This window comes from Silene latifolia, chromosome X (genome assembly GCF_048544455.1).
Source record: "Silene latifolia isolate original U9 population chromosome X, ASM4854445v1, whole genome shotgun sequence".
In the NCBI taxonomy this organism is placed as follows: Eukaryota; Viridiplantae; Streptophyta; class Magnoliopsida; order Caryophyllales; family Caryophyllaceae; genus Silene; species Silene latifolia.
Window position 1 is genome coordinate 733880 of NC_133537.1, and position 27977 is coordinate 761856.

At 35.5% G+C, this 27977-nt stretch overlaps 4 protein-coding genes across 5 annotated transcripts; all 4 read left to right on the forward strand.

Moving 5' to 3' along the window:
* The first annotated feature begins 774 nt into the window (after positions 1-774).
* LOC141622120 (GDP-mannose transporter GONST1-like) lies at positions 775-7288 on the forward strand. Its single transcript, XM_074438176.1, has 9 exons — positions 775-1197; positions 1752-1968; positions 2111-2250; positions 4121-4250; positions 4819-4917; positions 5284-5438; positions 5918-6034; positions 6745-6842; positions 6945-7288. The coding sequence occupies exons 1-9, from the start codon at positions 1187-1189 to the stop codon at positions 7004-7006; spliced, it is 1029 nt and encodes a 342-aa protein (XP_074294277.1). The 5' UTR covers positions 775-1186; the 3' UTR covers positions 7007-7288.
* A 337-nt stretch (positions 7289-7625) lies between these two features.
* LOC141622121 (photosystem I reaction center subunit N, chloroplastic) lies at positions 7626-8796 on the forward strand. 2 transcript variants are annotated; one of them, XR_012532874.1, is made up of 4 exons: positions 7626-8136; positions 8285-8410; positions 8527-8692; positions 8730-8796. XR_012532874.1 is itself a non-coding variant. In XM_074438177.1 (3 exons), the coding sequence occupies exons 1-3, from the start codon at positions 7834-7836 to the stop codon at positions 8614-8616; spliced, it is 519 nt and encodes a 172-aa protein (XP_074294278.1). In that variant the 5' UTR covers positions 7626-7833; the 3' UTR covers positions 8617-8796. The 2 variants fall into 2 exon arrangements, 1 of the variants encoding a protein (XP_074294278.1); XM_074438177.1 differs by having other exon boundaries at positions 8527-8796.
* Positions 8797-10298: 1502 nt separating this feature from the next.
* On the forward strand, positions 10299-11580 carry LOC141622124 (uncharacterized). Its single transcript, XM_074438179.1, has one exon. It carries the CDS (start codon positions 10385-10387, stop codon positions 11345-11347), a length of 963 nt encoding a protein of 320 aa, XP_074294280.1. The 5' UTR covers positions 10299-10384; the 3' UTR covers positions 11348-11580.
* Positions 11581-13328: 1748 nt separating this feature from the next.
* LOC141622122 (plant UBX domain-containing protein 7-like) lies at positions 13329-22869 on the forward strand. Its single transcript, XM_074438178.1, has 10 exons — positions 13329-13537; positions 15597-15724; positions 16038-16142; positions 16814-17000; positions 17940-18017; positions 18453-18521; positions 20118-20261; positions 20374-20476; positions 21443-21705; positions 22476-22869. The coding sequence occupies exons 1-10, from the start codon at positions 13436-13438 to the stop codon at positions 22635-22637; spliced, it is 1341 nt and encodes a 446-aa protein (XP_074294279.1). The 5' UTR covers positions 13329-13435; the 3' UTR covers positions 22638-22869.
* Positions 22870-27977: the final 5108 nt, after the last annotated feature.

The following is a 27977-nucleotide window of genomic DNA, read 5'->3' on the forward strand; positions in this document are numbered from 1 at the left end:
TTATTTTGTCATATAACTGCGGGGTTCACAGTTGGTTTCAAAGCCATAACGCTCTCAGCGCACATTCGTGTAGCCCATTCTTAAATAACTTGAATATTGAATAATGAATAAGGGATGGGTAGATTTAAACCAGATGGTTTACACCAAAAAAAAGTTGGTAGTCTAAAATTGTGTTTGTCGTTTGTTAGGTTCTAATTTGTTTGTTGATTGTCTTGAGTGATTGTATACTTTTATGCATACTTGGATCGACAATCACGAGCTTGACCAGGTAACGGCCGAGAAGAAGTATCTATTGCCGAATATTGAAGATTTGTTCAACCAATCGAAGGGTGCTTCTATTCTCGAAGTTTTTCCCGTCCTAAGTGTACCATACCTCCTTTTTATTTTGGTGCTCCTTCATGTTTCAAATTCTCTTACCTCGAAAAAATTTCGGAGGAACATACTAAAGAGCAATCTTCACCAAAAGAGATGAAATTTGAGTCTTACCATTGGATAATTGTAGATGGAAGTCCTTAATGCAATCAATGAGTCAAATTTTGACAGACAGGCTTTATAAGACATTTTCTACGTGATTCAAATTTCTAACCACCTTATAAAAAATAACAACTTTTACCATTCCCACCAACCAACTTCGACATTTGAACTCATCGTGTAACCGTACGAGCCCAAACTGTTAAGGGTGCACTCAATCGCGGACCCGGAAGGGCCAAGGGTGGTGGAAAGCCTAATTGTAGGCGAAGCACAATATGTTAATACCAACTTACCGAGCATTGCAATTGTGTCAACATTAACATGCTTTCTGATTTCTGACCAAACCCATCATTGACTTCTTTTTTTTGCATAATTTATAAACAATTTTGAAACTCCAATTTATATTTGGATCTCCCAATTTCCCAAACATTTTATATATAAACTCTTCTTCTTCTTCGTTAATATTTCATACCCACTTTGCAATTATTTTACTCTAACCATTATTACTTATCTACTAATCAAACTGATACCTTTTTAACTCCCTAGTTATTTCTAATTTGGGTATTTTTCTGCTGATCATTTACTTTTTTGGGTTATTAGTAACAAATTAACAGTCAATTTATCAATCAAGTTCCAAAGATTCAAGCTTTTTATGGTTTATGATGCTTTGTTGACTATACTCTCTTTGTAAGCAGTTCTTCAGCTTTGTGCCCAGATGGGTTCTAGGTAATTACTTCCTTTAATCTTTTTTTTTTTAAGAATTAGTTAATTTAAGTGATTATAGTGTTTTGTGTGCTTAATTTGAAAGTTGCCCCCTTTTTTTATTGTTCTGACATTACCCAGTGTCTCAATGGCTCTAGCAAATTGCGGGATAAGTGGTTGTCTGATGTACGCGGTCTTACCCTACTATGCCTATATTTGGAAAATATGTGGATGATCCTAAAATTGATGTAAATTTTATATAGAAAGTGATTTGAATTACTTGGGATTTGAGAGTTTTTGTATTCAATTGAGTAAACTGGTCAAGTGCAAGAACTATGTAGGACTATAGGAGACACCATTTTGAAAATTGTGGCAATAACATTGATATGGGTTTGGATTTTGGAAGGAATTTTTGTGGAATTCAACGTACGAGTTTGAATTGATTGATGAGCTTGAGTAATACTTCGTCGATTCGTTATTTATCCCTTGATAATCCGGCATGGATTAGTAATTGATTCTGTATTATGCACAAGGCATATGAGCTGAAGTTTGGTTTTTCTCTATTGATCTTCTTCCAGTAGTGGGCATTCTGGAGATGAAGTTGACATTGAAAATGGAAACTTGGAAGGAGAGAAAGATAGAGTACTCCGGAGTGTCAAATCGGTTAAGATACCCAATCAGGCGTTATTGTCGGGATTGGCTTACTGTGTGTCGTCTTGCAGCATGATACTCATCAATAAATGTGTCTTGTCCAGCTATGACTTCAATGCTGGTATATCTTTGATGTTATACCAGGTAATTCATTTCAGGATACTTATATTTTGTTAAGAAGTCGTCGTTCTTGAATGTTTGAATCTCAATGATATGGAAGTATAATTTTCGAGGGAATTAGCTAATACTTGATTTTCTTGTGGCTGGTTTCTTTTTCTGTTTGCAGAACTTGGTTTCTGTACTTATTGTCTCTACGTTGTCTGTTTTGGGTGTGATCTCTACGGAACCGCTAACATGGAGGCTAATTAAAGTATGGTTCCCTGTAAATGTTTTGTTCGTGGGGATGCTCATTACAAGCATGTTCAGGTAAGCACTTCCTTTCTTTTACGGAGTAGTTTCTTTGAAGTACTTTTAAAATGGTCGTCTTGATTAATGTAGATGCTGTAGCTCCGCATATATGGCTTGACAATAGCATATCCCATGTCGCTCATGGCATGGAACTATTTAAAAGACACCACTTCAAAAAGTCGCTTCCTTTTTAGAAAGGTTTTTCATGTTAATCAGTCTACAAATTCTCTGGGGAACTTCCTATTGATTCATTTATGTATAGCACATTGAGATGATTACGCTGGTAGTGACTTTGGATATCATAGTGTTGCCACTTGCCTATTAGATAACTTTTCTTATAATAATAAAGAAGCAAGTGAGGCTAAGAAGTCCTCATTACTACATCAACGACATTTACAAAGTACCCAAATAATATTGAGTTGTTGGTGACCTTGGTGTCTCTCTAAAGGCACCTGCTTCCGTACTCCATAGCCTTAAACGAAGCAAGAGAAACGACATCCCTCAATCATAGCGAAGAGAATGAATTTGCCTTGAGAATGTTCGTGAATTCTGTTAGTTGTATACGGAGTATGTACCAGAAAGCAGCTCAACCAGCACAAGTCCGAAGCAACTTTCTCTCTTTTTTAAAACCCAAATCCAAATACACCCTGCTCCTTACGGAATGCAGTGAACCAATGCTGAAGGGAATACATAAATTCACCATGATGAAATAATATCATTGATATAGGCAAATAGTATCCCTCCCTTTCTCTCCTTCCCAACTTGCTATCCCAACAAGAGAATTTGTATCCCTCCCTTTCTCTCCCCTCCCTTTCCGCCCAAATATCTCCATCCCATCAAGGTTCTCATCTTTGAAGCATGAGTTAAATATAGGCATCAGATGGATCAAAGCAAGGAAAAGAAAACAAAATTTGTCTTTTTTTTTTGGAGACTAATAGGCTAAAAGGTGATAGAAATCGAAAATTGTATTGTTCTTTCAGTTCTTTTGTCATTGAGTTGTGTGAATGTGACACCTTCTTGTGCATTTAGATTAGTTGATACATCTGGTTGAGAATACTCCAATTTATGTGTGCTCTTTTCTTCCTTTCTTCTTTAAATTATATTTTACTTTGCTTGTGGAAAATGTTGATGGATTTTCTCACATGTAGTTCTGTTAAGTGTATAAACGGCTAGTCAGGTCCATGTCTTGATTCCTAAGAGCTTAAGCGTGTGCATTTCTTTGTGTCTCATGGAGAACCTACTTGAGCTCGCTCATGGACAAAAAGCTGTCTAGTGTTGGATTGTAGTCAACCAGTGAAAAGCATAACTTCAGTTCCTTTCTCCTTAGGAAACAAGGAGCCTAAAGCAGAGGGCTAAAGTCCGATGACTGTGATAGTTTAGTCATCAATCACACAGACGACAAACTTTCTCTAGACCCTCTTACAATTTTGTCCCTTCAACTACAGCAATTTCCTATTATCTCCAACAAAAACTTACTCACGGTGATTTTTGGAATCCCTTTGAAAGCATAATTCTGCACTTGTTTGGATATTTGTCATTTTTATCGTTTATCGCACTATTGGAGCTGTGATTACTGATAAGTTGTTGGTTGTAAAGGTTATGTTCTTTGGGTTAGACGGAGTTTTAGCTACTGATCTTAAGACTGACTACAAAGATTTATGGTTATATGACTCTTCAGGGGCCTGTTATGACATAAAATTTCTGGTCATGAGATTTTATCTGTTGCACTCCTGAACTATGTGCTATTCTTACTTTTTTCTTTTTTCTAGTCTATGCTCCTTTTTAGAGACTATGGTGTACGGAATTGGATACATCATTGCAGCACACCATGCATTCTTCCTAATTTCTTTCGACCTTCTTTGTCATCAAATTTGTTCTTTCTTTGCAGTTTGAAATACATTAATGTTGCAATGGTTACAGTCCTGAAAAATGTCACCAATGTAATAACAGCAGTGGGTGAGATGTATCTCTTTCAGAAACATCACGACAATAGAGTATGGGCTGCATTATTCTTGATGGTGAGTTTTAATAGTCTGTTCTTTATGGCTATGTTATGTAAGTGTATCTTTCATATTCTATTCTCCCGCTAATTCCCTTGTGCTTTTATATGTCCACTTTGAGGGCTAATTGGGTAGATCACAAAGTATGGTGGCTGTCTTGTCACTCTATTGGAGTTATAACTTCATTATTGCCTACTTCAATTATATGCTTTTAATGGGTAAAGCCCTGTTATTGAATGAGCATTTGAGGCAGGACTAGCCCGAATGCTTAACAAATGAGCTATATATCGAACAAGAGTTACTTCAACCTTCATATATGTTACTCTCTCTGTTCAAATCCTAATGCCTCGTATATTCAAAGTTCAAACTCCCTCCGTAAAAGAAGTTCGGAACTCGTGCATTAGGGCTGGGTGAAAGGGAGAGGGTATTTTTTTCTACGATTAAGCTCAATGATGGAAACTTAATATTGATACTGTTGCATGGATTTTTTTCTTATTTCTAGCCTGTTGCATCTCTAAGCTTTAGATTTTTCAGTATGTTTATCATGTGATCTTAAACTTACAAACTATGGTATGGCTTTTTGCAGATCATTTCAGCTATTTCTGGAGGAATCACGGATCTGTCATTCAATGCTACTGGCTATACGTGGCAAGTTATCAATTGTTTCTTAACTGCATCTTACTCTGTGAGTTTTCAGTTTACCTGTGTGGTTGTGATATGAATATATGATATCACTGTTTTTACTGTTAACCATACATATCATAAGGCTTATTTTTCAATATTTCTCCATATGCCAAGGTCCAAGTTTGCATAATTGTTTGCATTTAAACGTTAAGGCAAGAAAGTTGTTAGCATGTGTTCAAATTTTCTTGATACTTCTTTTTTCCAAGATCAATTTTATGTATTCTTTATCCCATAAAATTGTTCCACATACGTTCTCTTTATGTCTTCATGTATGTGAACCTCTCTGTAATACACTAAAGCTTCTTTAGGTCTGGGTAATTGTTTGATAAATTTAATTAAATATTTAATGTTGTTTGTTATACGACAGCTGACGTTACGTAGGGTCATGGACACAGCAAAGAAAGTCACTCGGTCAGGAAACTTGAACGAGTTCTCAATGGTTTTGTTAAATAACACTCTCTCATTACCTCTTGGTGTTGTGCTTATATATTTATTCGACGAGGTCGACTATCTATATGAAACGTAAGTAACTTGTATTGCTCCTCAATTTCTTCTATTATTAATCCCTTTGCTTTCTGTGTGCTCTCCATCTCTGTTCATATTATTTTTTGCAATAATTTTGTTATTAATTATGGTGGCATATGACTTCCGACAAGATCGCTTTTCTGTATATTTAGTGATTTAAATTTCAAGGTCTGATGATGTACATGTGATCCATTGTGCTGGGTGTCTTATGACTTTCCTAAGTTCGTGTTGGTCTTCATTACCCGCTTTCATGTGCTGTATTTGTTTCCTGAAAACTTGCTATCCTCAAGTACTACTATCAAGTAGTAATAGTCTTTCAACTAAGCTATATCGTAAATAGGATGTCGAGCAATGCCACAGATATTTGAAATTTGTTGGCATTAAGTATTCTGTGTCTCCAAAATATGAAGAATAATCTGTCACTCCTTCGGTTGCTTCAATTGCACGACTTCTCATTTGCTGCGTGACATTGGCAGGCCACTTTTGAAGCTGCCGAGCTTTTGGCTAGTGATTACTCTAAGTGGATTTCTTGGTCTGGCTATAAGCTTCACATCTATGTGGTTTCTTCATCAAACAGGAGCTACTACCTACAGGTATGCTGAATGTGTTATGTGTGTTAATAGTTTCTTTGGAATTTGATTTTTTAAAGATGTTTCCTTTTTTATTACCGAAACAATTGTTGTATAAGGTGTTGATTAACACCAGTAATTTGGTTGGATGGATTTGGAGTGGAGGGGAGGGACCGAGGGAGCCACCCCCCTCCTCTACCGTTCTCGTTTTGTATCCAATCAAAGGGTAAACGTTTTCGCCTACTCATCGCAGGAATGTGAACTTTATAGCTAAAACCTTGTTTAGACTACACCTTTTCCATATCAAATAGCGCCAAAAATAATCCATATTCTTTGGTTTTGGAATATGATGAAAATAAAAATAAAAAATTGGTTCATCAAATGTTATGAACCTCTTACACTCTGATTCTCTTAAGTAGCGCTCGACAAATGTACTACCAATGCAAGTATCAATGAGGGTCTTCCTAAAACAGTCTCTGAAACACAAGGGTAAAGATTTGTGAATTTGACCCCCCTTATCTCTCCGCTGATCAAATAGGGTACTTTTGTTTGAAAATTTTCTTTGAACTGATTTTAAACTTTTGCCATTTAATCTCTAGGGTTTTGCATATCTTAACAATAAACTTTGATTGGTGTCTTATGGATAACTTCCCTTTGAGCACAACTGGCATCTTGTTACCTTCTCTGCGTGTCGCTTTTGACTTGGGTTTCCTAATACCGTCTACAATTTTCAGCCTTGTAGGTTCTCTCAATAAAATCCCTCTCTCCATCACTGGAATAGTTCTGTTCCATGTTCCAACTAGCTTGCAAAACTCGACAAGCATCCTTTTCGGTCAGTCTCTTACACCTTACGAGTTACGATTCTCTTAAATTAATTAATGGTTATAAACCGATTAATGTTCTCCTAGATAACAATGATATCTGCATTTTTTAGGTCTCCTGGCTGGCGTGTTTTTCGCCCGAGCAAAACTAAAGGAAAAGTCTCAGTCTGGATAGTCAGAATCTCAAGTAGATAAGGTGGCTGACCGGCTATTCTCCCAGTTAAATCGAATTGACTATTTATATGGGTGATTATTGTGGCAACATCGTGCAAGAAAGACAAGATTGAGTTCAGTGTACAGTACAGGTCGAAGATGGTTATGGCTCCTATATTTTTGTTCTCATTCTCAAGGCGCGGCCTCTTCTTTTTTTGTAATTTTTCTTTAAATATGCTGTAAACGAAAATACCTGAAAGAAAAAATTCCGATTGGGTGAAATTTCCCTCCTTTCGACCTCTTAGTTTTGTCTACCTTTGTTCGGGATGTTGACTAAAAATCAAGCATGGGTGCAATTTCACCCAAATTCTCATTGAAGACGGACACTATTCGTCATAAGCTGAAGACGAATAGTGTCACTCTCACAAAATGCAAATGGATATTGCAAGTGAGGGGAAATGGATACCCCCACTTGCCCTCCAACTGATATTTTGTGAGAAGATCACTATTCGTCTTCAATTTGTGACGGATAGTGGCCGTTTTCAATGAGACGGACGGTTCAATTTCATCTAATTTCATCTAATTTAACCTAATGTGTATTCCAAGTCTATAGGGTCCCATATTACCCAAAACACTTGGCCACACCAATTCTTATAAGCAAATGCCTTTACCAATAAGGAGTAGGCAATCTCACCTTATCCACACTCTCACCACAAACCCTAATTACACATCATCCTCAAACCTCCATGTCACTTATGTAATCCAAATCAAAATCCTTGATGCTAACCAACAAAACCCGAAAAAACCACCATTTTCCTCTTCATAACTTAATAATAGAAAGCATTAGAAATGGCTTCAATGAACTCTAGTGTATTAGCATGCAGCTACGCCATCTCCGGGTCAGGAGGATTGGAGCTTAGCTCCAAGGTTTCGTCTGTGATATGTGTTGCACCATCGAACGTGGTCGGTGGCGAGAAAATTGGCATGATCAGGGCACAGAAAAATGCTGTGAATGAGGAAGTGAAGGGAAATGAAGGAAGAAGAGCTGCGCTTTTCGGATTAGCGGCTGCTCTTGTTGCTACTTCTGTTTCCGCTTCAAATGCTAATGCTGGCGTCATTGATGATTACCTTGAGAAGAGCAAAGCTAATAAGGTTAGTCGTTGTTCGTTAAAATAATGAGTCTTGTATCAGACTGTCTCACACGTACGTGTAAGAATTTTATGTTACGTTTAGTTTATGACTTTAATTAAAAGCGTTTTTGATTGAATTGGATTGGATCGGATTGGATCGGATCGAGTAGGAATTGAATGACAAGAAGAGATTGGCAACAAGTGGAGCCAACTTTGCAAGAGCATTTACAGTACAGTTTGGAACCTGTAAATTCCCTGAGAATTTCACTGGCTGTCAAGATCTTGCCAAGCAAAAGGTTTGTCTTACATACGCTACTTCTATTCGTGACGTCCCAAACATTCAAAATATCAACATATGAGACAGTGTCACGATAAGTTTATCAATAATATATTATATTTGGTTGTGATGCAGAAAGTGCCGTTCATCTCTGAGGATTTAGCAGTGGAATGCGAAGGCAAGGACAAATACAAGTGTGGTTCCAATGTTTTCTGGAAATGGTGATGAAAAGTATTTTAACATCAATTTGTGTATTGTTTGTTGATTGATTTCATTAGCTGAAAATCTCGTGTCGAATTCTGTGTACCTATTATTAAACTCAATTAAGACATGATCAGATTTCTCCCTTGTTTGTTTAAACCCATTCGCATTTCATGCTAATTTACATACTTGATTCAGTTGTTACTCCTCGAGTCGCCGGTCTTAAGAAACTTTGAGTTTGAATCTGAAAACTCTATCTACTTTAAAATTTGGTCTTGTTTCTTGATAGCTCCTTGGCTTGAAAGCCTCAAATTCAAAATGATTTGAGATCGGCGGACATGAATCGTCCTCTAAAACTACTTTGTATTAAAAGAAATGACGAAATTTCCTTACGATTTACATATTTTGACCATGAACTAATAATTTTCGTAGAAGAACATTATCCATCCGTGGTAATATGACCCCCGGCGAAATTTCAAATTTATCATTGCTCGGGGTCCTCGGGTCTCGGGGTATGCCTCTGCTATACCCCGAGATGAAAAGACTTGTGTGTGCCTAAAGGAGATGAAAAGGGGGAAAGGAGATTGTATGAATGATATCAAACTTAATCAAAAGTACATGTCAAATTTCGATCCCTCTTAAATCAACTAAAATAGACAAGAAGTTCGTGTTTTAGATGGTCTTAAGTCAGAATATACTCATAATTGATATAGTAATGCAAAATGAAAAGGGGATTGCGAGAAGTGTCAACTTAAGCATGACTTGCATAAAATAGATACGCCGTATACGACAAGTTAGTTAGATAAATTTTCATTAGATGTACACAGAGCCATAGAGGGATTAATAATTGTAACGCTGAACTTTCACCCGAGAAGAGTTCAAAGATGGTGAACGGAGTGAAATGGAGTAATTGTTTTCTTAGGAATATTTTTCCTAAATGATTTTTACATCATTATTTTGAGTAAGTCATAAAATGGTTACAATAAAACACTGTAAAATTATGGTCTTGTTTGGTAAATAACATATTGAGTGAAATAAGTAGATTTCGACCTAATTAGTAGAGATTGACAAAGCAATCTATTATTTCCATGTATTCTGATAGCATATTGGCCGAAATCTATTATTTTATTTTATTTTTGATAAAAACCCGTAAGGGTTAATTTCTTACTATTAAATCATCTCGAGCCAAAGACAACAACCAACCCGGAATCTATTATTTTTTTTTTTTTTGAAGGGCGGAATCTATTATTTTTGAATATGCTACTAATTGCAGTATATTGTATTAGCATATTCAATTTATACATGAAATCATTCTAATTATCCTATAATCTGTTAATTACTAAACACCATTTTTTTAATTCAGCTAATTTAATTCGGTTTGAGAGTTAAATCTGCTACTAAAATATGCTAACCCGTATTATGCTAACGTTATCCGTTATCATGAATCTATTTCTGTTGTTTGCCAAATAGGGTCTATGCATTAAAAGATTTTTATGCCCTTATAATGGAAAGTAGTTGTTAGTTTATTTTAGTGAATTATTTAGATAAAATATGACATTGTTTTACCATAACACTTTTATAAAACAGTTTTATACAAGAATTACTGTTAGACAAAAATATGAAAGAAATTATACTAAAGTTCTAAATTACCAATTAAAAGTCAACTATTGCTAAGTCTTTCTTCCTCTTAATATTGACTTGTCAACACTAACTCCATTATATCATCTTGTAGCCTTCCAATCAAAATCCTATCCTCAACTAAAATTCAAAACCAAATCTAAAGCTAGCAACCATGGACAAAGAACAAGAGCAACTTCAATTCTTAAGCTTCATTGGTATCTTCAAAGAATCACTTAAGATCATCTTATCATGCCCTAAAATCTTCACTAAGATAAGTCTTGCCTTCATCTTACCCCTTTCTTTCATTTCCCTACTCAATGTTGAAATTTCCAAGCACCTCATCAACAACTCATCCACCTCAAATTCCCAACAACTTTCTCCTATCTCTTCAAAATTGATCTTATTTTGGGTTTTCGAGATTGTCGTAGGCCTTATATTTTCCCTTCTTTCCATTTCTGCAGTGATTTACACGGTTGCGTGTATATTTACTGGGAAAGAAGTTACTTTCAAGAAGATCATGAGTGTTATTCCAAAAGTTTGGAAAAGACTCATGATCACTCTTATAAGTAACTTTTGCATATTATTCGCGTACATATTAACTGTCACTTTTATTTTAATCGTCTGTCTCACCATAATTATGTTTAGTTCCAAACCAAAAGATTTACAAGTTGTGACAACGATCTTTTCAATTATCACAGGTATATTAGTATTCGTGGGGCTAATATATGCAGCTATATTTTGGCAATTATCTAACGTTGTTTCCGTTATGGAAGAATATTGTGGATTTAAAGCAATGAAAAAGAGCAGGCAATTGATCAAGGGTAAAATTGGAACAGCAATTGCTATATACTTGGTGCTATCAATTTGTTACGTGCCAATAGTAATATTGCATCGACAGCTAGGTCAACGTGATAGTAACATCGGAATTGGACCAACCATTTTATATGGAATTCTTAGTATTGTGTTGAACCTTTTAATAGTGCTTTATATTTTTGTTGTTCACACTGTATTTTACTTTGTATGTAAATCATACCACCATGAGAATATCAACAAGTCTGCCTTGGCCGATCATCTTGAGTCATTTCATGGCGGATATGTTCCTTTGATAAAAGGGGATGTCGAGTTGAGCGTCTAAATGTCTAAGGAAGTCAGGCTAATGCCGGAGATGAACTCCTATTCACCTGTTGTAAATGGGTGGTGCCTTATTGTGTACTCCGTGTATCGGTTTAAGGATTGTTGGTTAATTGTTTAGAGCTGAAATCGCGACATATATTATATACTGAATCGTTACTAGCTTGAATGCATGCAAATGTTTTATGTATTATGTAATCGGGTTCTTTGTGATTTATAAGATGATGTGTTGATGAATACACTCTCGTGAAAGAAACGGAATAACTTGTGTCTCAAAACATGAATTATTTACTCTGCAATTATTACTCTGCATGAGAACCAAAGCTAATAACGCATAGAATGAAATCAGACATTTAAAAATTCAATTCTTACTCCCTACAATCATTTGTTTACTTTCGATTAAATTCTCTACCAAACAAATAAAAAAGTAAATAAATGAATGAAATGAAAGGACGGCGTGGTTATAAACAAAAAAGGGTGAACCTGGCCACTCACACATACCAAGAAGATTTTCCCTTTGATCAGTCTAATACAATTAGATTAGAGCAAACAATGCAAGAAAATTAACAGAGATTAAATACTCGACGTCAGTGGTGGAGTTAGGAATTGAATTCAATAGGGGTGAAAAATTTCAGCAGGAGCAAACGAGTAACTAAGGAAAACTCAGAAAATGTTGGATTGAACAAGTAATCCCCCTAAATTTACCACTGCTTGAAGCTCGAGCTCGATAAAAAAAAACAAGTTTCTTGGCAAAATTATCTCCATTATTCTCATCCCGTTTTTTTGCGGTCCGTTCATTTAACTCTTCTAATTTTATAGTCACCATGGCTGCCAACTCCGGCTATCGGCGACAAGCATTACTTGTTCAATCCCGGTGCGGTGTCGTTGAACCCGCCATGGCTCCACCCTTCACCATCTAGCATTACCAGTCTTCGGGTTCATTTAATGAAGATGAGGCTAAAAAGTCGGACTATTATAAGAGTAATGAAAGGTTGGATTATTACGAGAAGAGAGCGTAAAAGTGGAATTATTTCCGTGAAATAGCAGTCTCTTAATAAACACTCATCTTATACCAATGTGGAACACGTATGTGAAATATTTGAGTTTCTTCGCATGTTCGTAATCATATTCCTCCCAATCCCCATATCCATTTTAAACCTATACCATTAGGATAGCGGGGAAGTCCTATCCTTCTTCCGTTCTGATTATTTATTGTCCTATTTTATTTTACTTAAGGGGGTTGTTTACTACTTTCCCGATTAGGAGTATTCTTTTTATTTTAGGATTGTATTTGACGAGCAATTTGATCATTTACACTCAATTTTTTTCACTTATCATCTATTTATGGCTCCCTCTTTTTTCCATCCTTGTGTCAAAACCAAATGACCAACAATTAACAGAGACGGAGTGAGTATTCTATACTAGTATTTCGCTACTTCGTACTCCGTTTTTCCGAAGATGAAAAAGGTTGTCGGATTAACTCTCCTTGCAGAAGTGTAAAAAGCCCTAAAATTCACTCTTTTCGTTCCTCCATTTTTTAAAGAGTAAATTATCAATAACTCCCTTTTAAAATACACTTTTTAAAACTTACTCCCTTTTAAAAAAAAGTTTAAAAATTACATCCAAAATATTGCAAAAATTTAAAAATTGCTCCCTAACCTATATTTTTGCATTTTTATGACAAAAATGCCCCTCATTTTTTTATTTCTCATATTTTATTGACCGCCATTACAATTCTACCCACCTTTCTACGACTCAAGGACTCCACGGTAAACCACCACAATCCTCCACCCACAATCCACCATCATATTCGTTATATGAGAATAAAAACTTAGGGGCATTTTTGTCATAAAAATGTAAAAATAGGGGTTTGGGAGCAATTTTTAAATTTTTGCATTATTCTGGGTGTAATTTTTAAACTTTTTTTTAGAAGGGAGTAAATTTTAAAAAGTGTATTTTAAAAGGGAGTTATTTATAATTTACTCTTTTTTAAATTTCTCCATAGAATTCACACTCCAAAACCTCTGATCTTCAAAAAAATCACATCTTTAACAAAACCCAGATCTCCATTAACAAAACCCAGATAAAAACAATGGAGGATACTCTCTTTCCTACTGATAAACAGAACTTGGTTTCTTCCTTCCTTGAGATCGCCGTAGGTCAGACTGCTGAGACTGCCCGCCAATTTTTACAGGTTATTCCCAGTTTTATTCATGGGTTCTTGCTTCTTTACTGTCGTCGATACCGTGAGACCGTCTTATTCTATAATTTCTGAAGTTTATATGGTTTTAAGTTGTGTAATGTTGATACGAAGTAGCATTTTTAGAGTTCTACCTTAATTTTTGTGTTTGGTTATTCTGGTAAAGTTTAAAACTTTGCTAAATTTAGTGATGGGTGATGGGTGTTTGCAAATGGGGAGTGAGTGTACTTAATAGATTACATCATTATAAGATGTATTTACTAAATTGAAATAATCATTTGTGTGTGTGTGTGTTTTAAGTTTGGATGTTGTAATTCAGTAACTGTGATGAAGTTTGAAACTTGGTTGATTTGTGGGTGTGGAAGCTGTCGGTGATTATTGCTGGATGTGATTTGAGGATGTAAGAAGTAGTTTTCGCAACCCGAAGTGAATGTAGTTGATTGGGTCTTTAGCTTATCTTCTAATTTCCTAATTGGGTTGAATGTGATCGAATGAGGCTTCGGATTGGACAATTGGTTATACTTAATAGCGGTTGATGTGCTTTCTGCTCTGCCATAAATCTGTAATTGTCGGGGTTATTGGTTTGTAGATGTTGTAATGTGATAATGCTGGAAAGATTGTGGTTTTCTGTCTGTGTGGGTGGGTGCTGTTGTTGATGATTGAACGGTGTAGTTTTCGTTGTTTTAGGTATAGTAAGCAGTATTTCGTTGCTTGAAGTCAATGTTGCTGATGAGCTTTTACTTGTGATAATGTTGGGAACTGTGTGGATTTCTGTGTGTGGGGGAGCTGTTGGCCATGAATGATGGGTGTAATGTCATTTTATAGGTACAGCTAGCAATAGTTCTTTCCACTTGAAGTGAATGTAGTTGATGGGGGTGACTTGTGATAATGTTGGAAGCTTTGTGGATTTCTTTGTGTGTGAGTTGTTGGTGATGAATGATGGGTGTAATGTCATTGTATTGGTACAGTTATCACTTATCAGTATTTCGTGCCTTGGAGTGAATGTAGTTGATGGGCGTTTGACTTATGACTACATATAGAGGATTTTTGATCTGGGTCCTCAGTCACAGAACTTACAGTAGGTGGATATGCTGCTACAGTCGTCAGGTTTTCGGTGTCTGTTGTTTATAATGCTAATGAGTTTGAAACTTTGTCTATGGCGATGGTCAATTGTGTTTAACAGTATAACCTTTTGTATAACCAACATTCAGCATCCATTTTTTATACTTAGAGCCAAGTAGCTAAAACCTAAAGGGGTTTTGGTTTATAGTTAAGCGAGAGCTTGTGAGGCGTTGAGGTAATGCTGTTTATAACGGTGCTAGATACCCTCCTTCATTACATTTGACTTTTTTTTAACAGTTTCTATGCAATCTGAGAACTACAGTTAGTTATGTTAACTGTGGCGGTACTGTGCAAATTAGTTGTGAATAAATGAAGTAACTTAGTGAATAAGGCTCCTTTTTTTCAATAATAATGGAGTGCTAATAGAAAATTTTGTGCGATGGATGGATTAAAGGTAAAACTGTGGATTATGGACACTGGTATTCAATAATATAGGATTATAGGGCTGCCATCCCCTTCCTCAAAAATAATGTCTGAACTTATAATATTTTCCTTCCAAATCTTTCGATTGTTGGAAAATTTTTAATTTAGCTTGGAAGGAGAAATTTGATCTCTTTCCCCATCTCCCTCCAACTCAACTTTCTAATCAAACAATTAAGTTTGCTCCCCTTCCTTTATTTCCGAATCCAATCAGTGAAACAAGGCCTTCTAGCCCTTCTCAGAGAACTGGAAAGTGGGTTGACTTGTATGTGCTCTGCAATAAATCTGATGAAATTGGTAGGCCTACAGAGCATTTTATGGATATTCAGTCTAGTCCATGCTGAGCTTTAATCGCTATTTACTTTGGATGGATCTTTGCTCCTGTGATATTCTTGGATAAATGCCACTATTCAGTGTCCATGACAAAGTATATTCTTCTTCATGGTTTACATACTTTTTGGATTGTTTGTTTTACCTGTCAGAAAGCACATATTTAATTCTGTTGTCTCAGGCAACAAGCTGGAAGCTTGAAGAAGCTATTCAACTTTTTTATGTGGGGAATGAAGGTGGTGCAATGACATCGTCAGCATATTTTCCACCAGAAGAAGCTACACTCCCTCCAATTAACCAGAGTTCCAGGTAGTATATATGCTGAGTCTTTTAATGATTTTTTTGCTGGTCGATTGATGCTCCCTCTGTTTTTTTTGGTTATACAATGTTCTTACATATCAGAACAAGCCTGTGACTTTGACTTAGCAAAAATATGCAATTTTTCTTTTATCATTACATTTGTATAGAAACATTCTTTTAAATATAATTTTTTCCATCTTTTACTTATCTTGCAATATGTATGTGATAAAACAAGTTGTCTTGAAAAGTTATAAAGTCTTATGTTTAAAACAGGAGTATGCTTTTTGCCTTTACATCTCATCAATTTTGTTTTCTAACGCAGTGGAGTAATCAATGATGCGGCTACGGACATTTCCGGGCTAGATGATGTACGCCCCCCTTTACCGGTGATAAGAGAGGCTCTATATGACGATGCTATGTTTTATGGGTATTTTCATCTTCCTCTTCTTGTTGGCTGTATCTTTTTTTATTTTTATTTTTTTTAATTATTATTATTATTTTCTGACCTTTTCCTGCTTTACTTTACCTATTATGTCTGCTTTTACCTGGTTAAAGAATTTTGTAGCATGTGAAATGTTTCTAGGTTTTGCTTCTTTAAGCATCCCTGTTGCTGTATTCACTGCACCATGGCTGGTTTGTTCCTGCTCTGATGGCCTGTGTACTCTCAAAGGCTACTTTATGTTGGGGTCCTGGGGATCATTCAGTTTGTGGCAAATGGGGACGTCACTTGTTTCCATGTTAAGTGATTTATTCACATGCCTGTTTGACTATTAATTTTCTTAACTGATTCCTTCAACCCTTCAAGAAATTATTTTATTTTCTATGGTGGGCTGGTGGAATTTGGTTGATGCCTGCACAAGTATTGAAGGGAATTTTGGACTCTAAGTACTGTTTGGTAACAGGTAGTTTGGTACACCTACCCTAATCCTGATAGTATGTTAAGGTACTGCCGTGCTGGAATTGGATTAGATTACCGGTGAATGATAGCTTTGCGCTAATGAATAATGATATAATGTTATACAACATTAAGTGTAGTGTGAATGGCTTCTAAAGCTAATTGCAACTTCAAAATGACTTATGCTGTATGGCCTGATACAGGGCAACAAGGCACCCTCCCCAAGGAAGTTCTGTGGCAGCTTTCCGCAACTTTGAGGAGGAAAACAGAAATCCAGCTGTCTGGTCATCTGAGCAAGGTGGTCCTTCCACGACTGAGAGTTCTCAAGACAAACTTGCTGCTCTATATCGGCCTCCCTTTGAGTTGATGCACCAGGGTCCCTTTGAAGAGGTTTGGTTTCTGCTTATAGTTTGTTACTTTCTATTTTTATATTACGGGGCCAGGTGTGGGATAATAAGGATTTTATTACATCTGTGATCTGCGTCATCTTAGACAGCTTTTTTAATAAAGATTTATAAAGGAAGCAGGGGGGATAAGGAGACCTCCAAGAGGCAACGAAGAAATGAACCCCATACCTCTATATTTTTCTTATGTTTACTATTTTTTTTTTCCCAGCCAACTCTTTCTCTTTCTGTTTTCCAATCACACTGCCAGTTTTCAACTAGCTCACATTAGTAGACATCGTGAAGAAAGGTGTAGATAGGATAAACTCTTCACCAAGATGTGTTTTAAATAAGTTTAATCCTCCAAAGTCCAAAGCATCCCATTGTTTTAATGTTTAGGGCTTTAAGCTTTACATTCTTGAGGCGATAAGCATGGTTTTAACTTGGAAGGACAAGACTCTCAGTGTGATGCTACAATATACAAAATATGTTAGCTGTTAAGTTGGATGACATTAGCTCTGTATAATTCTTGAAGGGGAGCCTTGGCGCACCGGTTAAGGTGTTGCTTTGTGATCGTTAGGTCACGGGTTCAAGTCCTTGGAGTGGCCTCTTGCCAAAATGGCAAGGGAAGGCTTACCCCAATTACACCCTTGTGATGGGACCCTTCCCCGGACCCTCGCCTAGCGGGGACGCCATCGTGCACCGGGCTGCCCTTTTTTATAGATCCTCGATCACTACTTCATTCGGTAAATTGTTTAGTTGTCTTGTGCTCCGGTGGTTGAGTTTATGTTGTGTATTGTTGTAACTTTTATTTCCCCTTTAAATAAGGGTTTTGTCATGCTAAAGTGGTCTAGCTTAATCTTTTATTTATTGTTTATTTATTGATATTTATCCCCGCTATTTACGCTGTGTAATGTGTAATGAAGTTTATGCCGTGAAATTGTAGGCAAAGCTCGCTGCTGCTGATGCTGACAAGTGGCTTGTGGCAAATCTGCAATCTAATACAGAATTTAGCTCACACATGGTTAGGCCATATGCCCAATTTTTAATGTTCCCTTATTGTCTTTCTATTTTGAAAATCATATTTTCCCTGTAATTCCTTGCATGCACATGTTCGCTATATTCCTTCTTACCGTCTGTCTCTATGCCACTTAGAATCAGCTATATTGCTAGAAGCCTAGAACTTTTGAAGTATCACATACGAGTGCGGGTCCAAGTGTTGGACACAACTTGAAAAAAAAAATCATATTTAGGCATGAAATTCATATCTTAACGTGTCCATAACCATAGGCCATGACCTTGTGTGCTGTGTTAGACATGGGTACTCTTGGAAAAAATGAAGGTTTATATATGCGATTATGCGGTGTCATGTAAAATTTGTTCTATCGTCACCCTTCTTTTACGTGTAGGTGTGGATATTGAGGTTTTTTAACCAGTTAATTATTTGTCAAATGTGAAGCTTAACAGAGACACATGGGCAAATGAAGCTGTGGCTGAAACCATCAAAACAAATTTTATCTTTTGGCAGGTTTGTCTTATTCTCTTCTCTCTAGGGCTCTTTTTTCTCTGACTTCTTGTTGGTTCTTATTTTTCTTGACCTTGACACGGTAGTATTAATTTCTATTACTGTAATGCTGACATAAATATTTGTGTACTTCAAGATGACAATATTGCGAACAAGATCTATTCTGTAAATTCACGTGTTTAAATCACAAATTGAGAAAGAATGTTTACTCTCTTTATCTCAATAACATCACCATATTTACATTTTGATTTACCAGTATTAAATCTCGGTTTTAGACATGATCGTTGGTCACCGAAACATGATTTCTGTCATTGTGCTTATATAAATGTGGTCAGTGTCTTCACAAAATGAGGACAGGGTAACTTTTGAAGTCATGGTAACTTGTTCGGGGTTTGGTGTCGCGGCCAACTTTTTAGTCCATGCCTTAAATTGTTAGATCACTTTCTAGATTTGGTGAGTGGGGGTTATGTTGACCAAAAGGAGCCGACACGAAGTGGTTTACAGGCTACATGGAGTGTTCTCTGATTTATCTTCAATTGCATCAGTCTAAATAAAGTCTATATAAAGGCTCGATTCTTAATAGTGTTAGCGCATTACTTTGCTTGTACTAGGATTTTAAATATCGGCCTTGACACCAATTCGCGACCGAATCATCAAGGTTTTGGAGTTTGCCGTTCTGAGACGATATTAATCGCATTTAGTGACAACCAATACCGCGACCATGATCCAGATCGTGACCAAAACCGAGATTTTAAACTATGGTTCGTACATAGCTCTCTTCAGACATGTGAGCGTGGTATTAAACTGCAGTATCGGGTTTGATGATGGTAATGGTTGCGAATCATGATTGCATACTATGACGCAGTTGTGCATCTAATTTCTCAAAATATAGTGGCTTGTCTTTTTATATTGGTCATGTAAGCTGTATTGGGCTATTGGCCTTGTATAGTTGTATCAGCTTTATTACCCTTGTATCGGCCAATAAAAGTATTATTACTAAATATTACGTATCGCTCATATTTTGTCTCCAAATATTGGCATTTTTGGCATTCCTTGATGTATTTGAAAATATTGGCATTTTTCACATTCCTTTATATATTAGAAAATATCCGCACGGAAGGTTAGAAATCTTTTACGCTGGGCTGATACGTCGCTAGGGGCCGTTATTTAATATCTTGTGGTGTGGGTTTACTTATAAAACAAAGCTCAGAGTAATGTGGTTGGTATGGAGTCTCTTATACAGCGAGATATATATTGTCTGTGATATGAGCTATAGCTTTTATTTTTCTTTTCTCGTTTCTTTAGTCTTTCCTGTGTCTCTTTGATCATTGTTATGTATCATCTAACTTAGGTTGTAATGTCATTTAGCGATATTCGTAACTTGTCAGCATTGAAACCATCCTTAACTATCCTCGTGGAGTAGTGGGTCCCCATACCCTAATAAAAGGGCATTTTTTGCCTATCTCAAATTTTTAGTCTACTTGGGCTTTGTGGTTGCTCTTTTGGTTTGGGCAGCGGGAGTGGAAGCGCCACCTTCAACTCTTGTTTTCCAATTCTACTTTGGTTTGGTCTTTGGTAATGGAATCTTAAACTTTTCAGGTTTATGACGATACGAATGAGGGTAAGAAGGTTTCCACTTATTACAAAATTGAATCTGTCCCTGTCATCCTCATTATTGATCCAATAACTGGACAAAAGATGCGCTCATGGTCTGGTATGGTTCATCCTGACCGGCTATTGGAGGTATGTGCTCGGCCTTGCGCTGCATGCTATAGAAGAAAATATGAACTTCTGAAATTGGTAAATTTTGAGCATCCTCTTTTAGCAAGTTTGTTAAAATGCGCTCAACATGCAGGATCTATTAACTTTCATGGACGGGGGCCCAAAGAATCATCACAGTTCGCTGTCTAACAAACGACCTAGAGAAATCATCCAGAAGCATGTTCAAAAAGCCCAAGGTATTATTATTATTATTATTATTAAGTTTTTTCGTTGTTGTCTCTTTTCAATATGTGGACTTTAAATTGCATATATTGAAAATTCAGTAGAAATATGCTGTCTTTTTCATCCATAGGGCCTCGACTTTGGCTAAATTTTAGGCTTAGGTATTTAGATTTTAAGGAGGCTTAGGTATTTAGATTTTAAGGAGTCTTAAACATGATACTATGGATTATGGTTTGAATATATGAAAGCTAATTTATGATTTTACTTTGTAATCCCACCGTTCCGGTCATTTGTTTTCCTATTATTACCATATGTCTCATTCATTTGCTTACCTTTCTATATTGGAGATATTTTGAAAGGGTAACATGATCATCCACATAACCTATTGTCCACTTGTCACTCAGTCACAATACTCAAAAATGGTCCTCTCCCCTTTCCTTGGTCTTTGTGCCAAAACCAAAGGTAAACAAATGACGGGGACGGAGGGAATATTTGTTACCAACTACTGTCCCTTATTAGTCACTAGAGTGTGTTATTTCTTTTACTTTGAGATGAGCTTTTACGAGTTTTTGTTGTCGTCGTTTGTCAGCCTCTTGTTGAGGTCTATCAGCATTTTTTTTTCTCTTGTTTGGTCTAGTTACAACTTCGACGTTGTTACATTTATCCTTAAAACTCAAAATAACCTCTACGAACTAAACATCATACCCTAGATAAATGAACTTTCAAAAAAACAAAACCATAGGTATCATTTAGTATTCGAGCCTCCTTATATTATTAAAAAAGTTCTGTTTTTCTGAGCCAAAATAAATTTGAGAGTGGCCATATCCGTGCATCTTCTGAAAATCCATTTCTAATTTACTAATAAGATTAGATAACTGCTGGATCAACAAACTAATATTACATTAAAACTCTGCACGTTAACCTCTGCTTTGGAAGTAATTATTAGTAGTCATTTTAAAAAAAAAAAAAATATCCTGTAGTTGAAACCAATGAAGAAGAAGATGAACTTCAACGGGCTCTTGCTGCGTCAATGGAAAATATGAAGTATTCAGATGGATCAGAATCTGGAGATACTGATGAATTTCTTGCCAACGACGAAGAATCAAGCTCTACAAAGAAGTTCATGTATCCAGCACTTCCTGAAGAACCAAAAGTTGAAAGAAATTTACTTTGCCTTGTTGGCGTTCGGCTCCCTGATGGACGTAGGGTTCAACGAAATTTCCTCCGTACGGACCCGATACAGGTTAGTTTAATTTTAGATTCACATTGCATTGTTTGTTAGCATTTTTTTGTTTGTGTATTGATTCCTTGATGGACCCTTTATTTGATACTAGGATGTACTTTTATCATTATCTGTTCAAGTTTTCTTTTTGGTTGTCTCAGTCATGTGTTCACTTTTCTACGTTTTCTGTGCAAGTTTTTTGTGTTACGAAGACTGTTATGACGTCACTTACTGTATGAATTTTACTAATGTTAGTAGTGTTTCCATTTTCGATGAAGCGAAATATTCACTATATTTTGGTTCTAGTCTATGAAGAAATAAAAATTTGGTTCTAGATTTTGATGAAATAAAGTGAAGTTGACTCACCAAGTTGGTTGCGCCTTTTTTTAGCGCGAAGTTACTCTCGGCACTATTTATTATGGGCTTTCTGTGCTAAACAATAAAGTACATTGGTAAAGCTATAAACATTCGATCTTCCCTTACCCAGTTATTTGCAGGAGCTTTCATCCTTAAGGCATTGTAGAAATGTTGTTCTACCCATGTGAATTGTGGACTCATAGCACCACGAGTTCGTAAGGGCATTTTGATCATTTGGCCCGGCAATGATTTCCAAAAACAGAAATGTAAATCAAACAAAATGCCTTGAAAATGAGAACATAAATAATTGAACGGAAACGAGAAATTTTTAATTCAATATCTGTTGTTATTTTGCATATATTTTCTGCAAGTATTCTTCTCCATTGCATGTTAGTTACGGCCGTACTTGTATTTTTAACACCTTTCTTGTGCAGTTGTTATGGTCATTCTGTAGTATCCAGCTTGGCGACTCTGAGACGCGGCCTTTTCGTTTGACACATGCTATCCCGGGTGCCAAGTCCCTTGAGTACGACAGTGGTCTAACTTTTGAAGATTCGGGGCTCTCAAATGCGATGATCTCAGTTACTTGGGACTAGTATTTTGGTCATTGTTAAAATCAGACTCAAGTGCTGTTTATTCTACTCTTTGTTGCCTCGATCAGTGGTTATACTTTGTAAAGGGTACTCTTCTTTGTGTCGAAAATCAGCTGATTGTTGTTAGGTATCATGCATCAGTAAGTCTCTTGTAAAAAAAAAGCTCCGGTGGAAATCGAGAGAGCTGTTGATGGAAGTACGATCTATTTTAATTCCACAATGTTTCCATTCTTAACCGTCTCTTTGTCGTAAGATATTTAATCTAACTTCCCGAGTATTTATCATCAGGTTGATCGGAACCCAATCCGAACCACTATTAGTACCTCAGAAAATTACGGTTTTCCATCGCATCGAAAAGAAAGGAACATTATTTGCTTATATTTTGAGTATAGCTTTTAAGAATATCCTATTTATTAGAATTATACTCGCACGGTTTTTAAATTCTTTTTACATATAAATATTATAAATCCAAATAATAGGAGGGAATAATGAAAATTAAGTTTTGAATATTTTTACCAAAATAAAGTAAACAAAAGATGGCTTAAGCTTGATCTTTAGCGAATTTTTATTTGGCTTTAAATTCAGCTAGTTCGATATAACCTTGGATAATTATTAATTTGGAGCAATAATAATTTCAATATTCAATAATTTGTTCGAAAATGTTAGAGAATATAAGTCTTTCGTTGTCACGAAAGATCAAAGTTATCTCATATTGTGGGCACGAGCATGTCGACAGGTTGTCTCTACCAAGCACCCAAGAATTGCTTATCTTTTCAACTTTGATTTTGATAGTAACACTCCATACATAGCAATAATAATAGTTGTAATAATGGAATGAAGTTAGTATTTAGTTACTCCGTTATTACTTTTTTTTTTTCGGGTTTTTATTATAACAGATACGAGAAAGATAAATAAAGAACAATAAAGAAAACAATACACAAATTTACGTGGTTCTCTAACGATGTGCTAGCTACGTCCACAGAAGGGATGAGAGTTATTTTATTGATTTTCAGGAGTTTTCAGATTACATATTCAGATATGCGTACGCATAACTTCTAGGGTGAAGGCTTTGGAGAGTATATAATAGTACTCCCTAAGACCTAATATAGAATAACCTATAAAGGCCCAAGATACGGATACCGTTTAGACGAGACTCCCATCATAGTCGTTCGAGGCGGCGACTAACAAATTCAAGGCACAAATTCAACAGTTCTATTTAGGCGACTTTTCAATTTTCTAATCATATAAATATATAATTTGACATAAAGGAAGAAAACATGAAAAAAAAACAGAGTATCAAATATTTACAAGTTTTTTCTTTCTATTTTTTTTTTTTTTTTTTTTTTTTGGCGGAAGTGCGGAACTACAAGCTTCATAACCGATCTAATTGTCATGACAAAAACCAATTCATTGTTAAAATGTCAATTTCATTCCTCAAAAAAAAAATGTCAATTCAATGCAACGTTTATAAGTGGTCATTACTCATTTGAACGTGTTAAATCATGGGTTTGGACCGCACCCAAATAGAGGAGTAAGAGTTTGTTTCATAAGTTTAATGAGCTTCCATTCTAAAATTAATTGGACTATTAGCTTATAAAATGGAAACTCTCTCATTTTCTATTAATGTGGAACACTCACATGTGGGTTAATATGAGTTATTCAGAACTGCACTCTTCGCTTTTCTACCGTATAATTCTATTGTTACTATGTTTCATACTCCCTCCATCCCACTTTACCCCTTTAATTAAGAACAAGAGCGAGTGACATTACAATTTTGATAGGTTGAATGGTAGTTAAAAACTTAGGGGTACTAATGGCACTTATTTATCATACTAAATTAAGTAAGAGGACAATAACAGTGGGATAAATTTTAAAGAAAATGGGACAATAAAAATAGGATGGAGGGAGTAGTTTATTGAGCCGTGGGTCTATTTTCTTCCCAAATTCAACAGAGAAAAATTAACCCCTGACCACTTGTTTAAGAGATGGGAGTTTTTAGCACTCACACCAGTCAACTTTGGTTAAGTTTGAGGTTTGTATTATAGTTGATTACATTGTTTTTTCTTAATGCTTTAAGGTTTTGAGAAATTTTCATTCCTCAATGAGTTTGGGAAGCTTTCTTCATGCAAGGCCGTCTAGGCTTCGCTCTAGTCACTCCAGTCGAGGTTCTGTGCTCCAATTATTGAACGGGTGGAGATCGCTTCGCTTCCCCTCCACATTGTGGATGTTCCGGATCCCCCACCTTAATTAGTAACCTATGTGTTTGATAATGTCATACTCACTCCGTCCCGGTCATTTGTTGTCCTTTGGTTTTGGCACAAAGACCAAGGAAATGGGAGGGGGCCAATTATTAAATGACAAGTGGAATAAATTGAGTGTGAATGATCAATTATCTCATCAAATTCATTCTTAAAATAGAAAGGACAACAAATGACTGAGACACCCTAAAATGGAAAAGGACAACAAATGACCGGGGCAGAGGGAGTATTTAAATAGTGAGTGTCTAAGCTAGATTAAGGTAGATTCACCCCTTTTAATCTAAAATTTAACTAGCAAAAAATACTAAAATGTGGGTGTGTATTTGCCCTAATTATTAGTAATCAATAGTTTACAACATTTAGAATGAAATCATTTAAACTTTATGAACCCTAACTTTAATTCTAATGTATGGAATGCATGATGAACAAGTACTATTTAAACATTTCATTCTTGTATTCTTTATTGCTTTAGGATGTCGAATATTCTGACCTATAATTTATAGATTTTGTGATTATAATATGACTTCATGGACCATGGACTATGGAGCATTTGTTTATTCAAACTAGAACATTTTAACTCCAAAATTGAAAAATTGAGACACAAAAACAAGGTTGCTATTTTAACCAAAAAAAAAAAAAGGCTTAATATAAATACCTCTGAGTGCTGGTTAAACTACGGAGTCGTTTGTATAATTAAAAAATACGGGAAATTCTAATTCACATAAATGATTGAATTAAGTTCCCTCATCTAATTAACATAGGGGTGATCATGGATCAAACTTAAAATAGCTCAGTTTTAACGACGATAAAAAAAGACAACCCGTTTTAGGGGCCGGACATTTTTTGTTTCCAATATTTTGTTTCCTTTTCTCTAAGAAACGTCAATTACATGCTATGTGCTTTTTTTGGGGAACTTAGCATAAATTGTTTGTAATCTTCCAAAATGTTTTCACATTTTGATGTTTATGGACTAAGTTTAGCGAATTGGCTGAGTACATCACTTTGGCATTAAGCAATTAATTAATTAATCCTCTTATACTAAAAGAATAAGACTTTTTCAAAATTTTCCCGCCAAAATGAATTTGGCTATAAGTGGGCTTTTATTATGTCATATCTGTAATTGAGCTTTTATTATATAATATCTGTTATTGGGCTTTCATTACATTATATTTACATCTGAATTATACTGAACCTTCCATTTTCCACCGTTAATACAAAATATTATTAATAATAAATTTACAATTAAATTTCAAATTGAGTTAAATATCAGTTTTATTATTATTTTCTTTAATGTTTCTATCTAAAATACCGTGCATTCGCGCGGGATCTATACTAGTTTACAACAACAATTTTGAGGTCCAATATGAGAAAGATAAGTAAATTTAAAACGGGGAGAGTGTAAATTCTATGACTAATTATCACCGTCCAAATACGGAGTAAATAGTGTAGCTCTAGTTAATGACAATAGAGTAGATATGACAAACGGGTCAACTAGATCAGATTTAAGTCGAGTGAATTCAGGCCAAGATATTTTTGATTTGCAAAAATTCGGGTCAAATTAGGTTCGGTTCGATTATTTTGAGTTTGAGTTAGTTTCAAGAAATTTATTATCAATTTCTCTAGGGAACTTAGTTCCCGTGTCGTGTCAGGCTGTTCAGATCGGCCGGTTATTTAAATCGGGTCAATTTTGTCAGCAATGTTAGTTTTTGGCGAGAAAAGAAAGGGAGAGTGCGGCGTACATAACATTATTAAACAAAAGAGACATAAAATTCTTCTTTACCAAATTTATTTTCGCAAATTCTTGTTTAAGACTGACACTATCAGTCTTAAATTTAAAATGAGGTTAAATATACTCATGTAGGATGAAAAAAATAAAAGTAGACTGCATTGAAAAAAATTACTGTAAAAAAATTATCTTATATATTCGATCATATGGGGTAATATTTGACATATCTTAAGTTTAATATGGATAATACCGTCGTCTTAAACAAAACTAATGATTTATTTAACTACTAATACGCTTACGACACAAGTAGGCGATTGATTTTAGAGCTCATTGACCATAATAAATTCCAAGACTAAACATTCTCTTGAGTTGAAAAAGTTAAGAGAATATATAAACAAAGTGACATTTTCAAGATTTGATTTAAAACATTATTGAGAGTGATTAATTTAACATTAGTGGTTGGATTAGGTCTTTCGAGGGTCCCACAGATTCCACCTTTTTGTAATTAGTAGGGATATTTTATAGTGAAAGTGAGAGTGACATTTCTTAATCCAACTAAGTAGACCAACCTATTAAAACGGGATGTAAGATAAAGAGATATCTCCAAGCAATATCTGTGTCTTGCATGCAAATGTTGAAGCATAAATGTTGCAATTCAGGTGCTACGTTAGAGTACAATTTAAGGTATTCTGTATATTAATTTCTTCATTATAAATCAAATTACTCTATTTTGTGATTTTTGTGGAAATTGTTGCAATAATTTGATTCATATATATGTGCTTGTAGAAGGACATTTTATCCATAAAGCTGATGAATTTGCAAAGGGGCGTATCTAGGATTTGTTAGATGTGTTGAGTAACAATTTGAAACCTAAAGTGTTGTTTTTGATTGGGCAAAATGTACATAAAAACAAACGTTTGACATTGAATAAAGTGTATATTACAATACAAGGTGATTGACAAAGAGCAAACACAATATAGATTATAGACTATCGACGACCGAGGTCCTTAAGAGTTAAGTTTACTCATTCTTATTCGTTATTTAATGGTCAAGTTATTTAAGGTTGGGGGTACACGAATAAGCGTTGGGAGCGTTATAGTTCTGATACCTACTGTGAACTCCCGCGATTATACAACAAAATAAACATGAACAATGTAGAAGAAAATGCGAGATTTTAAAATTTTTTATAGTAAAAACCGTGAAGTTACTAAAGAATGAAACCAAAACTTAGATTTAGAAAACTTTTATACAAAATAAAACTTTTACGAATATAAGGGATTCCAATCCGTTAAAAAGACACATATAGAACACTGAAAACGAAACTAAACTAAACCACAACGAGTAGGGTCTATCGTTGTA